This window comes from Sabethes cyaneus, chromosome 3, assembly GCF_943734655.1.
Source record: "Sabethes cyaneus chromosome 3, idSabCyanKW18_F2, whole genome shotgun sequence".
Taxonomy (NCBI): Eukaryota; Metazoa; Arthropoda; class Insecta; order Diptera; family Culicidae; genus Sabethes; species Sabethes cyaneus.
The window spans coordinates 5234223-5253011 of NC_071355.1; the positions used below are offsets into that span (position 1 = coordinate 5234223).

The 18789-nt window shown below is 38.3% G+C and overlaps 1 protein-coding gene across 1 annotated transcript in view; it reads right to left on the minus strand.

Moving 5' to 3' along the window:
* LOC128744265 (AP-1 complex subunit gamma-1-like) overlaps positions 1-15243 on the minus strand; it is a 99586-nt gene extending 84343 nt beyond the window's left edge. Inside the window, exon 1 of the mRNA XM_053841122.1 lies at positions 15188-15243. Coding sequence (XP_053697097.1) covers positions 15188-15243 — 56 coding nt within the window. The remainder of the gene's footprint in view (positions 1-15187) is intronic.
* Between the last annotated feature and the right edge of the window lie 3546 nt (positions 15244-18789).

The following is an 18789-nucleotide window of genomic DNA, read 5'->3' on the forward strand; positions in this document are numbered from 1 at the left end:
AAAGAACAGGGATGGGTACATGACAGAAAAGGAATACAGGGATACCTCGATATAAGACAACCTCGTTATAAAAAAAACCTCGATATAAGACAATTCGATATAAGACAATTTTTACCTCGATATAAGACGAATCCCTTTGTCATAGCTGGTAACGCTACCAGAGCTAATTTTCCATTCCAAAATTGGCGCCATGAAGATTATCATTATTTTAAAATAACCCTAAAAATTGTAAAAAACTAATAGCTCAAACAATATTAAATAGTTCAAAAACATAAACACACAACACAGAGTAAAATTGGTGACTGCTAATGCCGAATTTTTTGTGAAAAAAATCATGTTTCGATATAAGACAATTTCGATACAACTTTTTTAAATTATAAATTGTCTTATATCGAGGTATCCCTGTAATAGGAGGAAATAGAGAAGACAAAAGGGATAAAATGGAAAAGACAAATAAATGGCTACAGAAAAGGGACACTCTTTCCTTTATAATTATAAGAGAAAGAAAGGAACAGACGTAAACAAAAAACAGAATAGAAAAGAGAAGAAAAAACGGACCTGAAAAGGAGAACAAAACCGAGAAATAAAAATATACGGACAGAAAAAAGAAGAACGAGACAGAAAAGGAGGAAAAATTAGACAAGAACCAAAAGACAGACAGCATAAGAAATCGGAAAGGAAAACAAGAATAGCGAGGGAAATGGAAACAAGAGGACAAACGAGACATAAAAGAAGAGCGCTGAGACTTGAAACGGAAAAATGGGACAAAAAAAATGGACTAAAAAAGTAGAAAGGTGAGAAAAAGACGATAAATGGAAGAGCAAACAGAAAACCGAAGAACAAAAGAGAAAAAGAAAGCCTAAAACAAAATAAACCTATCAGATGAGAAAGAAAAACGAGGCATTCAAAGGAGGGAGAACGGAACAAACAAAAACGAAACAGGCTAGGGAAAGGAGATAAAAAGAATTAGAAAAAGGCAAAACTGGAAATGATAAAAAGAAAAAACCAATAGAAAAGACCGAAAACTGGAGAGTAAGTAACAAAAATGAGTGGAAAACAAAAGGGAAAACAGAGTTGAATATTAGAAAAAAATAGGACCAGAAACGAAAAAAATTGTACAATGAAACAGAAAACATGCGATTAGGAAAGAAGAAATACAATAGAAAAAGAGAAAAAAAAAACGAAAAGAAGAAGAAGACGACAAGTGAGAATGAAAGCCAAGAAAACGGTATAGAAAAAGAACAAATAGTAGAAAAACGGTACTGCAAAAGAAAAAAATTTGAATCTTAATTTCAAGTATAACTTTGTGTCTTATTTCGTTTCCCTGTCCGGTTTGAAACAAAAATTAAAGTTTGAATTTAGAACTAATATAATGACCAACGTCAAGTTTTTTTTCAATTTTAAGGCTGTTGTGCCGATCAAATTGCGATTTCCAGTGATTTTACCAAGTGACCACCGAATAACTAGACTGAATGTTCAACAATACCATGAAAAGAGCGCACACGGTTATCGTCAAGCAGTGAAGAATGAGCTGAGGCAGCTGTATTGCATTCCGCACGCGGCAGTTGCCGGTGCACTCAGTCGTGGTTGTTGGCTATTCATCGATTCATCGGTCAGCGAGGCTGGCCGGGCGACTTCTTCTCGGACAACGGAACTAATCTGCGGGGAGCCAGCAAAGAGTTAGTGGAATTCGTTAGTAGTATCGGAGACGAGTGCGGGGATAATACGAAGACGAAGTGGAGCTTCAATCGTAATGCTGCTCCTCACTTGGGAGGGATTTGGGAGCGCCCTGTGCGCTCGGTAAAAGAAGTCAAATTTAAGGCCTGATTACCAGTCCAATTTGAATTCCAATTTCAAGTCTTATTTCAAATGTAATTCAGGTCTAATCTCAAGTCCAATTTATGTCTAATTTCAAGTGCAGTTTCTATTCGAGTTTTAAGTTTAAGTTTAAGACTGATATCAAATCCAATTTCCAGTTCAATTTGAAGTATAGCTTCAAACCTAGATTAAACGAAACTCAAGTCCAATTAAATGACCTATATCAAGTCCAATGTCAAACTCCGCCTGCAAGTGACGGATCTCTGTAGAGGCATGTTCGAACGAACCCGAAGCTACTGAGAACCAGAGCAGAGGGTCCAAAGCCCCTAAACCATTTTCCAAATCATTAAAAGAATGGTTTTAGTAGCTGTTATCCATGGCTATTACGTATAGACATGAATGGATAAACCCCTAATACCAGTGCCAGGGTGCCCTCTACAGTAATTTGCCCTTACTGCATTGAGTCGGTCACTGATCGGTAAGGGATTCTAGCAGCCTCTCTCTGCCGGAAAACATGGAAACGAAGGGGCGGAGACGAGAATAGAGGAGGAACAGGACCTGAATGATGCGCTAGCAGAAGTTCAGTCCTGTTCCTCGTCTATCCTCAACACGCCGGCTCGTAGTGAGTCGACAGACGAGGATGTGGCTCTAACTCTCCATGCACGGGTCCAAATTCACTCTGCCGAATCTCTGACTGTGTGCTGAAGGGTGAGCTGAAACAATAGGTCGTATGAATAAAAGATATAGAGCAAATGTTCCCATACGATTTAAACGGGAAAAGCAAAGTAAACTGTTTTATTCATATGGCCTAATGGCAGAGCCGAACAGTCATGTCCGATTGGATGGCCGTCCAATCGCTCAAGATTATTATCAAGTATTAAGATTACTTAAAAGTTGCTGAGTTTCAATAAGAGAGCATGCTTACCGGTCTTGTGACAGGCCATTATCAGAGTAAATATCATCTTCGGAATATCGGTTTCTACAAGATGATATTTGTCGCCTGTGTATTGCCGAGAGCGAAACCTCGGAACACTTGCTCTACAATTGTGGAGTACTAATAGGACGCAGACTGCAGTATCTTAAAAAGGGCCTATAAGAGCCTAAGGAGATCTGGTTTGCGTCGCCGATCAACAAGGTTAACAAGGTTCATAAAACAAGTCATTCCTGATTGGCACCTGTCTCGCGTAAGAGCACCCAACAAGAGGAAAAAAAGCCCAATGACAACTCTAATTTCCAGTCCAACTCCAAATCTAAATACTAATCAAATTTCAACTGGTAGATTTCTAGTAGATTCACCGTTCTACGATTACTTGAATTTTCCAAGTCAAAACCTTCTTCTGAAAGGTCGGGTGCCGCACCTTTTGTTTACGTCTAGGCACGCAAGGGCTGATAAATACCTGTAAGCAAAATTGTTAAAATCGCTATTCAATATTTTGACAATGCGAGAAATGATTATCCAAAAAGCTAGCTCGATCGAAAATTATATTTATTCGAAAACTGCTCTCCATCTCAAACAACCTCCAATAAACTTCCATTTTTCGCTAATCCACACTTGACTTCTATTACCGCCAGTGCGTGCATATATCAATTTCAAAGTAGCAATTTATTCCGCATCATCAGTTGCCACCGTCGCCGCGGGATACGTGAAAAGTTCCCCACCTCTGCCCGCACAATCTACAATCACCTGTTATCCTCGTGCTCGAGTTTCCGTAAGGATTACCCAAAGACGGCGAGCGTCCCACTAGAATAACGCGCGGAAAGCGGACTGCCGGCTTGCTTACCTGTGTTTCGAGCCAACTTCGACGCAGTTTAAAAGAGTATTCCTCCATACCCGAAGGCATCGAAACAGAAGAAGAAACAACGATCATTTCGAACGACAGTGACAAAATGTCCTTTCGCTTTTATTTCACTTCTTGCGTCGTCTAGTGTCGCCATTTAGTGCTTCCATATCCGGCTTCGCATCGTCGTCCGCCCGCCCAAAGCACCTTTTTCCGGTCTGGCACGTTTCGTTCTTGGCTGGCAAAAGCGAAGCACCAGCCACCAACCAACCAACCAACCCCACGGGCACGTAACCGGTAACGGTTCTAGTGAGCAGAACGGTGATAAAAACGAACTCACGATAATAAACAATAGCGTAGATGGGGGTGGGTACACACATACATATATGGACACCCGGCGGGCATTCCTCCCTTGCCACGGTGCAACACCGTTAAGGAATCTCGTCGTCGTATCAAAACCATGCACTCACTCACTCAATCGAGCGAGAACTACATTTTTATTTTTGTTGATGAATGAAAATCATATCGGTTGAGCGGGAAAATTGCGGTTTTATTGAAAACGTGGAGCAAGTCCGCTAGTCTGTATGTTCTACTGCCAGCGGCAAGCGGTGATTTCGATCGATTTATATACATACCTACTTTATTTGTTGCTTTTGCCTTCAACCCTTGGTTGTTGCTTGTCATAAAAACTTTGTTCTCTAATGTTAGTTTCAAGAAACACCCCAAGTAACATTTTTCATAAATTTTAAATTATTTAATTTTCATTATTTAGCACGCCCGCAAATGGACCACAAAGAGTTCATAAATTGTTGATAGCAGTAACAAGCAGTAACAAGCAGTCGTTCTGTTGAAGTTTGACTTTCTGATGTACAAACGCAAGAACGCAGGTTCGAAATATGTCGACAAGTAGTAAAATAACTTTTTATAATGGGAAAAATTGCTTGTTTGGTCATGAAAATGTGTATATATCGTAGGAAAATCATAATTGAAGTATTCGAAAACAATCTAATTTACAATTAGGAAAAAAGCAGTTACGATGCAAAGTTCAAACCAAATCGAAATTCGAAAACCCCGTGCTGTCCCGACTAGTTCAAGCAAAGCGTAGGCCGACCCTTTTCTCGATGGGATTTCGCATAGCTGAACATTTTTTCACGTCCATCCGATGTCGGTACGGTTGGCTTATTTTCACACGGTATTAAAGGGCTTAGACGTAGGAAAATAGGAATGAAAGGAAAAAAAATTGGAATCGTTCCGGGATCCGCACGCCTGGATCGATTTATCTGTTTATTACCTAGTTCAAATACTGTTTCTGAACCTGAAATGGGTTCTGAAAGTGATACGTGAATGTGAATGACTTCGAGCGTTTGTTTTTTTTTTCGGTTGAAAATGATAAATCTACCTCTGCCAGTATGAATTTGATTGATTTGACTGCGAAAACCCTGTGCTATTATTTATCTTCATCATCAAACCCAATTATGATTTAATGCAAACTACAGCACTGTGGGGATATGCTGCTGAGCTTGGCTTAGTCTTTTGATGTCAAAAGAAAGATATTTTTATGAGAATTTCGATGATGTGGTATTTGTTTACTGTACAGTTTTTTTCTAGTAGTTTTAACCAAAAAAGGAAAACTTACCATGTTTTTCTAAAAATAAAGTGGTGTAAAAGCCCACAACTCTGGATTCTGCTGTGAGAAAATTTATGTTATTCTGCCACAAAAAAAGATCTTTTCATGTGAGTTCCGATCATTCGACGGAGAGCAAAGGTACTGCCTCGATTTGGGTAAAAGTAATGTGTGAACTTTTCAAAGGCCAATGATGTTGTTTTCCGTACTTTGTAGGCTTGATTTTACCCTACTAACTTTGGCCTCCGAAAGCCCTCCAAAATGGGCAGCTCTAGAATTTCAAGTCTAATTCTCGAGGCTGACAGATGTTACCTAATAGGTCTTGAGTTTGTTAATTCTTAGAAATCTCGTTCATCGACTTCATGAGGTCCGTCATTTGCGGCAATAAAATTCAAACAGTTGTTGGAATATAGCGCTCAAAGCTGTATGCTTTAAAGCTTCGTAGCGAAAAACTTCAATAAATTATGGCGGTAGCTGTCAAGCAGTGAAAAGCATAAGCGGTTTTCTTGCTGCTTTCTGCAGAGTTTGGTAAGACTACTGGAGCGTATCACCTGGTTCTTAAAGAGGTTATAAATACTGTTTGAAGATTGGGGGCACTTGGTCGGCAATTGTATAGCAGTCATCAGGAAGTTCTGGTGGAGCTCATAGTTTTATCATGAAAATCACTAGAGGAACGCAATAAAACTTGGAATTGTTACTTGGAAAGTTTGTACGTGCATGATGCTAATAAATTGAAGAATCGTCACTGAGAGTATAATGCAGAGCGGAAATTAGGCTCGTTGGCATGTCATTTTCGAGTTCTTTGAATTTTATATAAAATGTTTTTACTCTTGTGGGAATTTTTCAGAATTATCGTACAGATTTGTACGGAAGGTCTCAGAATTTCATGATATTTTGCATATGAACATAGTTCATGGTCTTGTTAATGAAAACGATATGTAAACGGCTCGAGTCGTCCTGTTTAACAAACACTTTAAGACTGGTAACAAAAACTTTAAAACTAATTTGTAATGATCTTATTGTGGAGTTATGCTGCAGCAGAAAATAAATAGAGTAATTACTTTCAATGCACAATTTATCGATTTTCAATATGAATATACGATAACATGGTGATTCAATATGTTAACTATAGATACATATCAAAATTGTTCGAAGTCGATTTGGTCGAGCTTTGGATTTGGTTAACCGTTATGTGTGCAACAGGGTACCCGGGTACCTTTTCAGTTTTAAAATAGTTATAACTCATTCAGTTTAAAACATACGTCATTGAAATTTTGCGACATCGTAAAACTCGTTGATCTTAAGTAATTGAGGTATTTTTGGTGCATATCCATAAAGGGGATTAGCCATGAGAGGCACTTGAGGAGGGGACGTAGGAGGGCGACAAGGATACCCGGGTACCCATGATTTGCTATGTACATAACTTTGGCTATCTTGAACCGATTTGAATGAAACCAGTGGCATTTGATTCGTACATTTGTCTAGTTTTGATTAAATAAAGCATTTGGCTATCAAATGACATATACTTCCCGGGAATCGGCAATCCCGGAGCAACGTCCGGTAAAACGAGGGAAGCCGCTTGTTTTGAAAGAATATCAGCCTTCAGTAAAGCTATTAGTTTTGAACTTGACATTGTGGACTCTTTTTTCATCTTATTATATAAATTGGTGACTTTAGATTGCATTGGCCATTCCAGAATTGGGTTTCTGTAGGGTTACAGATGGCCAGTTGGGTGCCTAATCCAATATTAGAATTGGTTTAGCGGATCTATTAGACGTTTTGAACCGATATGGCCAGTTTAGTACTGATTAATAATTTTGGAACTGGTTCCAAATGTATAACGGATGGTTCTACGTTTTAAACTGTTCTGAAAATGCATTATCTTGAATTCTGCGGTATCATCTGTGACCCCGTAGAAACCATTTTCGAAATAATCAATCAAAATATATCGAAATGTAAAAAATATCACCTACCGAACTAATTCCAAGAACTTTGATACCCATATTGCCTGGTTTTACCTCCAATCCTAGACTGGCCACCCATAACCCCATAGGAACCTACTCCGGAATGGCCAACCTGATTCATCTCATTATATGAAATAGTTCATTGTATGAATTTTTAGAGTTTTTATATCCGCATGACTGATTTTCCTGCAATACAATCAGTTCTCTACCTCACAGCGGACACTCTGCCGGAATTCCGGATTTTCGGGCCCCGTATGTCTTTTAATGGCCAAATGGCCAAGTAATTCAAAACTAGATTAATTAACGAATCAAATGACACCTATTTCATAAAAATCGGTTTAAAATTGTTGATGTTATAACAATATCAATTTTGGGTACCCGGGTACCCTTGTCGCCCTGCTAAAGGTGTTTTTTTGTCGCACACATAACGGTTAATAAAATTAATATTTGTTGAAATCTTATTAATAGTGCCTTACAATTTGGTGTTTTTTCTCCAAACTTATTGTTAATTTAATCGAAATACTTATTGTTTTCTTAACGATAAAATTGATTGTATAGTTGTGGCAATGTTCCTATTATAATGTTAAATGTTCCTATAGTAGTGGTAGTTTGCTTATTCTCCTTAGTAACCTTCATTATGCACCCGTTTTCTATTGTTTCGGTTTTGGATTTTATAAATAAATAAATAATTAAAAAATTTGCGTGAAATATCAAATAGATACTTCCACATGGTGAACATATATCTTTTTAAATCAAATGATTGATTGGCTTCATTCATATCTTAGGGATAGAGTACTACATGTGAAAATAGGACCCAGTACATCGTCATTGTTTAGCAACATCTCTGGAGTTCCTCAAGGAAGCAACTTGGGGCCTTTGCTTCTCTTATTGTTCTGTTCTGTTCTGTTGCGATTCTGCAGTAACGCAGCTGCAAGTTAGTTACGATGATGACCTGAAACTATTTGCTACGATAGGGAATGAAAACGACTGCCGCTGCTTGCAAAATTTGCTGAATGATGCAGACTGAATTGACTTATTATAAGCATAACAAAGTGTGAAGTTGTGAGCTTGTATTCAACTGGTATATTCCAAGCAAACGCAATCGTGAAAATAACTCTTTTCAATGAAATTGTGAGTGAGCGCAATAAACTTAGGGTAAAAGGGTAATCCCTTTAACTGATCACCCAAAAGGTGCAACAGTTTGGTATAACTACCAGCACTTGTATTGTTCAAATGCTTAGCAATTCCAAAATTCGTTTCAAATCAACACCATTAAGAACACGATTTACTGGTACATGGAGTTACCGGATGCAAACAGATGGATTATCTTAGCATTATCTCCCCATATCATTGACTTTTCTCTGAGAGAACACAAGTGTCTGATTCTTTCCGCACTGAAGATGATTCGACTTGTAGGGTAAGCCTAAGAGCAACTTTGACTTCACATAATTGCAGACAAAAACCTTTTCGGAAATGTGGAAAATTATCCTTCCCTTTAGTCTGTGAAGTAAATTATTCTTGACCCCACCTGCTTTGTTGTGTCTTTCTGGACAAACAGGATTTTTTTGCTTGGGGACTTTGCCAAAATGATACTATCGAGTTTTCCAGCTTTAGTACCATTTTAAGTGCCAAAAATCCTAATAAATAAATAGCTCAAACCTGTATAACTACTTATGCATATAATCTGGTACTTGATTCACACCGCATAAAGCCATCCGTTTCACAACGACCATTTTAAACCATTTTAATTATCTCTGGTCGTATCAAGCAGTTTTATCCGTCTATGGTTTTACCGGTCCATATCTTTCCATTTCTTTTTCTCTATTTTCACGTAGGACTACGTCTTTGTTTACTATACTGGGACTGGGTAGCACTTCGTGAAAACGAAACTGAACAATTTAGATGTCGTTGGATAGATAAAATGACCAGCAATTTTATGGAGGGGGTAAGAGAGCAATTTCACGGAAGGCGTAAAGGGGGAGGGGGGGCTCCTATACAAATGAAAAATAAATTTCCTCAAAACTCGAGAACTAATTAAGCAAATGGAACCCAATTTGGCAAGTGGGGGTTTTTGGAGGCATGAATTTATTTTATGATGGTTTGAGACCCTTCAAACCAGGATAATGACTCTCATACAAATAAAACAGAAATTTTTGCGAATGTGCCATATTTTCTGCTATGTAACAACCGGTAAGCTGTCAATGTAAAGTAAAACCTTCTCGGAGCAAGAGACAGTGAATCGACGCCGCTAACTTACGGGCCTGTTGCCATTCATGTCAAAAGAGAAGGACATTCGAGTGGCACGTCATATTTGCGATGAACGTGCTTTGGCTTTAATGTTATTCGTAACCAATGGCCCTTTTGAAGGCCACAAGCGAGTTAAAGTAAGGTTATTGAAACATGTCACGCTACGCGTAATCATATTTTATACAATAATCTGTGGGCTGATCATTCATTACTATTTCAACCTTGCTGATGCACATAAGTGATTTTTATAAGAAATCTCTATGTCTCTATTGTTGTAGGCGTTGTACTTATGAACTCCCGTCCAAGTATTTTCAAAGCCACCATTGTATTCAATAAAGAATTGAATCTGAATGTTTCACTCTTCTCATTCCTATATTCACCTAAACAATGGCACTCACAGATTTTTATAAGCATATGCCAGAAATGTAGATTACAATAGTCTTTCATCTCATGATCTGATAATAAAGTCCTACGTCACCCTTTCGTACAACCCTTAGGGCTGTATACCTTGTAGTTTTTCTTTTAATTCTTCTTCGCATATCTTTTCGCCTTTCTACTATATAAATATATACCTTAAGGTATGTAGGAATCACTTGAAAGCCCGGAAATGAAAAGAAGGTCCTGCGGGACGAAAGTCAGGTACCATTCGACTCAGTTTCGAAAACTGAGCATTTACTGTGTGTGAATGTGTGTGTGTATGTGCGTATGTCACGCTTTTCAATCATATTAACTTTTCTCGGAGATGGCTGAACCGATTTTGATGATCTTAGTATCAAATGAAAGGTTTAGTTGCCTGATAGGTCGCTATTTAATTTCATAATGATCGGAATTTTAATTCGAAAGTTATGTATAAAAATACAAATAATGACTTTATTTTCTTAGCGGTCCCTCAACGGATTTGAACAAAATTGATTGCAAATGCAAGGAGACCTTTTAGGAGCTGTAACCTTCAATTCTCATGATAATTAGGCTGGTGATTTAAAAGTTACATAAAGAAATATGAAAAAACCCGAATTAATCCACCTAGCGGAGTGACCTGGCCTTCCTACTGCATTTATAACAAATTTTTGTAACATTGTAACATTTTTTTTAACATTGTACGTATGTATGCGTGTGTGTATGTGTCTATGTATGTGTGTACATTTTTTCAATTTGCATTGAAATACATTTGAGAAATATTTCATTTGTCATTTTCATCACTAGCTGTAATTCACGATCGAACAAGAAAAGCAGAAAAGCGAAGAAAATCGGTTGCTTTAAGCATATAGGTATAGTGGTGTATAAGATTAAAAATGCTAATAAATGTATTTTCCTATATAAATTTATACAAATTTCAAACAAATTTTGCGCATATTGGATCGCTTGTGCCATCAAAATATACTAGCGCTGGTTTTTTATTTTTGCCATTCTTAAGCATGTTTATGGCGCTACTTTTGTACTGTTTCTTTGATCTCATCCCGTTTCTTGACACTCTAATGGACAACATCGTAAAAACGATGCGATCAAAACAATGCACTGTGGTCCAAAGCAGGAAAGAATAACGCTTCATAGATAATTTCCATGAAGAGATACAAGTATGGTGTCTTCCACAAAGTTGTTTGTATTGATATTTACTACAACTTTTTCGAAAGTACCAAACCTGCATCTTGAATATACGAGAAAATAAATTTCGTATCTCACTTTTAAAGGAATTAATCAACCAAAGATTTCTTTCACAAGGGGCTTGTTATACCAAGAAATGTTCCTAAAGACACTACATGTGAAAAACTTCACGTTTCGGCGCAATATCACTGTGCAATGGCTATTTTTTCAGGAAACTATGCAAAAGAAGCTCCAGTCTTGATTTTCAGGCAAAAAAAATTATCAAAAGGAGCGCCAACTCCTGCACCATAGAAAAAGAATTTGCCTCCCAAAACACCCACATGCCAAGTTTAGTTTCATTTGCTTGATTAGTTCTAAAGTTATGCGGAAATTTGTATTACATTTGTATGGGAGCCCCCTTCCTGAAAAGAGGAGGGGTCCTAATTCATCATAGAAAAAATTCTTGCTTACAAAAACTTTCACATGCCAAATTTAGTTCCATTTGATTGATTAGTTCTCGAGTTATGAAAAGATTTGTTTTTCATTTGTATAGAAGCCCCGCCTCTTAAAGTGAGGAGGGTTCTTGCCTCCAAAAACTTTCACATGCCAAACTTGGTTACATTTGTTTGATTAGTTCTCTAGTTATGAAGAAATTTGTATTTCATTTGTATGGAAGCCTCCCCTGTTAAATGGGAGAGGGGTCATAATTCTCCTCCTAAAGAGGGAAGGGGTCTCAATTCACCATAGAAAAAAAATTTGCCTGCAAAAACACCCACATGCTAAATTTGGTTCTATTTGCTTGATTATTTCTGGAGTTATGAGCAAATTTGTATTTCATTTGTATGAGAGCCCCCCCTCCTAAAAAGGTAAGGGGTCCCAATTCATCATAGAAAAAATTCTTGTCTTTGAAAACACCCACATGCCAAATATCGTTCCATTTGATTGATTAGTTCTCGAGTTATGAGGAAATTTGTGTTTCATTTGTATGGGAGCCCCCCTTCTAAAGGGGGAGGGGTCATAATTCCCCTCCAAAAGAGGGGAGGGGTCTAAAAGCACCATAGAAAAAATTCTTGTCTCCTAAAACACCTACATGCCAAGTTTGGTTCCATTTGCTTGATTAATTCTCAAGTTATGCAGAAATTTGTATTTCATTTGCATGGGAACCCCTCCTCTTAGTGGGGGGAGAAGTCTCTAACCACCATAAGAACCATCCCCGGCCCCAAAACCCCAATTTCCACGCCGATCGGTTTAGTAGTTTTCGATTCTATAGGGAACATACGGACAGACAGACAGACAGACAGACAGACAGAAATCCATTTTTATAGGTATAGATATGGGTCATTCCAACCAAGTGTCCGAGCCCCGTGTAATCGACCTTCAGGAATTTGAACCAAATTTCGCCAGATTGTTCGTTTTCGGTCAGAAAGCAAAAATCGAAAATTTGGTGCCGTTCGGACATTCCCTCGATTAATGGGAGCACCTCCATTTTTTAAGGAAAATACCCTTTTTTGTCAAAACCTCTTATTTTCTTTTGCTTATTTCTCCGAAATTATTGGGTTTAGAAAGACACTATTTTCATATTTTTAAAGGAAATTACCCAAGGCACTAGAAAAAAATATTATTTTTAAGCACCAGTGCTGCTAAATGTTTTTAAACTCAATTTGAAAACTAAATTTTTATTTTCCTCTCAATGAAGACAATTTGATCTCAAAAATTCCAACTTCATCGTGTTTTGCTGATTTTTTTACGTAAGAATCACTCATCGCCCCGAGGTGTTCTTTGCCGATCCCGAGATACAGCATTTTAAAGCAAGCAATTCTCCATTTTTTATGTAAAAGCAAAATGTATAAGCAAAATAACTTTTTTTTCAAGCAGTGATTCTCTACGCAATGTAAAACTACTTTGCCATATCGGGAAAGCATTTATACAATATATAGCAAAGTTTTTCTTAACAGTATTGCCAGCTTTTCAGTTTTTCGTTTGATTTATAGCAGATGAGGAAATGTTACTTCAAAAAGGCGTAAAATATACGTCAGTTGTTTGATCATAGCCTTGTAAACTGTTTTTAATCTCGCTAATAGACATGAGCTCTTACCTTCCTTGTTTATTGTGTTTATTGTTGCTAGGAGACTAATATTCCCTTAATTAATGTAACTAATCATGCGGGAAACTGAAAAGTTGGCAACACTGTTAAGTAAAACCTTGTTATATACTGTATAAATGCTTTTCCGACATGCCAAAGTATTTTAACATTGCGTAGAGAATTAGTGCTTTAAAAAAAGTTATTTTGCTCTTAGTTTTACATTAAAAATGGAGAATTGCTTCCTTTAAAATGCTGTATCTCGGGATCGGCAAAAAATACCTCAGGGCGATGAGTGATTCTCATGTAAAAAAAATCTTCGGAGCATGATGAAGTTGAAATTTTTGAAATAAAATTGTCTTCATTGAAAAAAAAATGTAAAGTTAGTTTTCAAATTGTGTTTAAAAATGTTTGGCATAGTGTCTTTCTAAACTTAATATTTCCGTTGGGGAAGAATAAATGCTTAATGCGAGAAATGTAGATCCAGGCAAACTGAAAATTCTTGGTATTAGGCCAAAAATATAGACTTAGGGAAGGTGAGAGTCGAACTCACAGCTCCCAACCTCTAGTTGAGCGTGTTGTTTAACCAATTACACCACTAAGCCGTCTATTATTAATATTTCCGGAGATATAAGCAAAAGAAAAAACAAGTTTTGACAAAATCGGGTATTTTCCTTAAAAATGGATCCGATTGGATTTTTACTTTCTGACCGAAAACGAACAATCTGGCAAAATTTGGTTCAAATCCGTGAAGGTCGATTACAAGTTTGAACTTTTTCTCGGTCACTATGGCATGGAATGACCTATATGGTATTTTTGTACTAGAATTAGGTCATTTATATGACACTTGTGCGCCGTTTTTGTTTTTTATGCGTTATTTTTGCATCAGTCAGTTATTTTGGTATTTTCTTTAATGTTCTTTCTATGAGCACCCTGCTAGAATCTGGTTGTAGATTGAGGAAGACAAACTCAAAAGGACTACAGAAGAAGTCTATTGCCATTGCTTATGATGGAGCAAATATAGATATAGCAGTTATATCACATGCATAAGCGATGTCAATTGCATGTGGGAACACTCAGTCGAGATCTAATTAATCTAACTTGCATTTGAAAGTGAAAAAAATAAGGCTTCACGGTTGCTCTAGCGTGACTATTTAGCATAGTTTCACTGGCAGCTCTATCATCTTGTGTGCGGTAGAATAAACAGACCATAAGCGTATTTTCGAGCCATTAAAGCAAGATTAATCATAAATCAGGAGTCGCGAGGATTGGATACAGCAATTATATCCTGCATTACGTAACAAACAGTAGGTTAATAGTTTACGCAGAACTGCACACGAAGTGTATTTTATATAAGTTTTGAAAATTCATGTTAGATTCCTTTAATTTCAGTTTAAAATAATTTAACGCAGGACATCATCCGCAACATTATTGTGTACGTGCCACACTGTGCCTCATTCTAGGCATGTCAATGAATTGGCGTATTAAATCTCTGATTGTACAACAGCTTTACCAGATCATTTTGATCGAGTAAGGACGCTAATATTCAGTTCGCTTCCGGTTCAGCGAACAGTATGCAAACCATTTCCAATTTGTAGAGCAAACCCAACTAACTGTAAGTGCGCACCCACTGAGATGAGCTACGTAAACTGTAACGTAACATCTCAGAGTAGCTCACCCCAGATCGTTTCACCCCAAAACATTCAGATTAAACCTTGGCAAAACCATACGTCGCCGTCGTCGTTGTCGGCGGTGAAGAATACACATAAAGCCATTATCGCTATCGATAACGCTCGGATTGCTTATCTTGCGGCTGGGGCTGGTGCTGTGTCAATTGAACTAACATTACCACACACATCTACCGAACCGACATTGTACAACTCACTGCTGGCTGCTTGTGCCCCGGGTGGGTGAGCCCGGAGTGAGCTCCCCGGTCGCAAGATAAAACGCTCCAGTGAACCCGTTCATCTGGCATTTAAAAGCCCCCATCCATAATTCCCGCCCAAGTCACACGTACCAGGGTACAGCTCTTGCGAAATGTGCAAAGTCGTAAAGAAACATCACTATGCATGCATATAGCATATTGGGTACCTACCTTCGATTGTGCTCCGGAGGCAGAATGCTCCACTCCGTCTCGTAGTAGGGATACATCGTGGTTTCAGCGCGATTTCGCTGATGAGGTGATTCCTTTTATGTCGGTTTCCCTGTCGAACCCGTCGGCAGCCTTTGCTCGGAACGAAATTTCCACCGCTCTCAGGTCCGGGGCGCAATGCGTGACTAAATGGCGCATAAACTGTTGTGTTGCTTTGAAATTTGCTTTTCCCGAACTGGAACTGGAGCAAGCACTGGGGGGTGGGTGGCTGGTTTTAATTATTTTTTGTTGTTGCTTGCTTGCTAGCTTCACTCACTTCTCGCACTTCTCGCACTTCTTGTATTTACTATTCACACTCCCCCGCGCATATATTACAGTCGTTTTGTTTCATGATTCCGATATTCGGTGAAAAGTGTGAACAATTCTGCCTTGCATGGATCAAACTATGTCACACACGAACCGCCTGCCCTACCGAGGTCACAGAAGCGAATCGATTTTATCGCTCGAAGCGAAAGAATTGGGAAATGAATCGTGCATGCTGATAACAAAAAAATAAGCAAAAAATAACGGTGCATTGATGTTTGTTTCGATACCTCAACACCCGGCACGGCACACAGTTCGATAGGTCCAGATAAAACGCGAGTCACATGTGTATTTATGACTCTTTGTTGACGCTGAGAGGGAACAGCGCAATTTCGCAGATTTTAATTGAGTTCATGTAAAATGGTTTCGTACGGTGTTGCTTGCGTTGCTGCAACGAAATTGTACCGAATTGTTTGGATTGCCAGTAGCATCCGCATCTGTTTGCGTTTGTTGTGAATTGTTGCGATCATATTATGTCAGCTGTTACGTTTATTGGAGTCAATCTGAAGCAGTATCTATCACTTTTGTATTATATTTCGCTCCTGAATTTTTGACTGAAAAACTTAACAACGAATGACGGTGCATAACCGGTGCTGATCATTGAGAGGAGTTCTTAACTTTAAACATTACTTTTTTCTTTTCTTTTCAACGACGTATAGCAGTCGGCTTTTTACTTTTCTGTTGGGGAAGAATAAATGCTTAATGCGAGAAATGAAGATTCAGGCAAACTGAAAATTCTTGATATTAGGCCAAAAATATAGACTTAGCGAAGGTGAGAGTCGAACTCACAGCTCCCAATCTCTAGTTGAGCGTGTTGTTTAACCAATTTAAACATTACTCCAAAATACACGTCGAAGCTCACGTTTTCTTTCAAGACTTCGGTTTACTTTTAGGACATCAAATTGATTCGGGCGCAAGATAATAGCCAATATAATTTCCGTCACTTCTACACTTCTTTTTCTGAAACGGAGTTGAACCAACTAACAGTCCTAACAAATGGTGTCAGCGTGTCTACTTAGTTTTCGAAAAAAGAATTTCCTGAGTTTTCTAGGTTTTTCCAGGATTGGAGGAAAAATTCCAGGCTGCCCATATAATGTTTAAGCTATGTTATTCAAGAAACATTTGGGGCAAATAGTTTTAAGATATTTTAATATATTAATTTTTAATATGCCAATGATCAAAAAATTAAACATATTATGATTTCTGGTGATCAAAACTTCAGTTTCCACCAACTACTATCGAATAAATACTGTCGAACTATATTGTAATCTAATCGATGAAACAGACCCCATTCACGCTCTTTGGTTTTCTGGTAATAAACAGAGCCACACCGCTTACCATCAATACTCCAATTCCTCCAAATTCATTCCAAATTAAGATCATTTATATTTTGATTCACTTTCATATTTTTTTCAAGTAAATAAAATTAACGAATCTATACTTTCCTTAAAACTTCTGACGAACCTAGGCTTTGCTTTGCTATTAAAGAGCAACCCAAAACTACCGAGCGACCTAATTACTAAAAGCATGGGGAACGGCCGCGAATAAGAAAGAAGCATTTTCTCCGTATGCTAACCATTTGGATGGACTTGTCAACTCTCGTTTATTTTCTCTATACAGCGGGCCTTATACGAAAACGGGGAAATTTCCCCACCTACTCTATTTCCCTAGGCGAGATCTTCACGCGAGAATCGCTTCCTACTATTCTGCCGACCAGCAAATTACATCCCGCGCGTGAGCTCTTCATCTGACTCATGCAATAATGTACTGTACTGTAATGTACTCTTATGGCGGTATTCAGAGGTGGCATAAACCGCAGCGCAGACCAAAAGACACACATTCTTAAACAACACAACACTCGCCATGCGGTGTGTGTTCGCCCACAAATTCCCTTCAGTGTCTCTTTTGCTAAACACGCTCTTTCGTGTTTTACGCGCACCAACAAAAGGCAGTCGCAAACGCAGAGTGATAAATTTGCTGCGTGCTTTATCACACCAAGAGCCGCACTCTGCGCGGCTGGATTGTACACCCTGCGCTGGGTCAGTTGAAGTGGTGTGATTGAAAAAAACATTTTTACTGTTGCAGTGCCTGATCCGTACTAACTTAATATAGACCATATTAGTTGTTCAGTGCAGCGTGTATTTTCACTTTTAAAAGGGCAGAAAATTTGTAAATACAAAACAATTTTTTTGCGCAATTCCGCACGGAGTGTGGCAAAGGGCAGCACCAAGTGCTGTTTGTCACTCACTGGGCGATTTTCACCGAGTGCTGTCGTTCGCTCCCACTCCGCTTTCGCTCGTACGCTGTGTGCATATTAGCTGTAGAGGTGTGTTGCCGAATCGCTCTGCGCGACAAGGCATAATATTGGAACATTGGGCGCATAGTGTGAGCGAATGACAGCCCTGGCGGTATTCATGACTAATTTTGGTCTTAGATGCTATCATAAGAGTGTAATAAAAACCAAAATGTTACTTGGGGAGTCATCATTTTTCCCGCGCTGGTTCATTCGCAAGGTGAAGCGCAAGCGGTGGGCGAAAAATTGATAAACTAAGTTGGTTAAGCGGAGAGCATCACTCGCACTTTCATCGCTTACCACTGAGCGCTGTGTTCTCGCAGCACCAAATTCTTTAGCACCCATTACAGCTAACACTAGAACCCGCCGTGGTGTTTTTCTCCAAACTACGCGGAAATGTTTGAATGTTTAATTTTCGTTCTCCGAGCCACAAGGCTTGCGAAATAGTTTAAACTTTTGTTTGAAATTAAGTAAAAGAAAACTTTTACTATATGTATTAAATTCTACAATTTTTATTAATCCGCGACAGATACGTATTTCGCCTACGGCTTGCAGGCTTCATCTGTGTCGGTTTTCGGACACTCGGATTGCGTGTTGGTTGCATTTTACAAGAATATATGGTTCTAGACGATTATTGAAGGACTCGAAATACATGTTTTTGTAGAAGATTGCAAACCGCTAGGATCTTCCCTAACAAAGTTATCAAAGCTTTTGGTTCGTGAAGTTAAGGAAAAATAAAGCTTAACCCTTTGTCTGTACACTGGGGTCAATTTGACCCCAGGCCACTTTGAGAAGCTGTAACTTTTTTGTTTTTCAATGAATTAATCTACTTTTTCCTCGACTAGGTGTGTCTACCAGAGATCTTTTATTATAGAAGTTATTAGATCAAAAAATTTCCAAAACTTACGTTTTGCGACAATTTTATTGAAAAACTTACGTTGTCTGTACA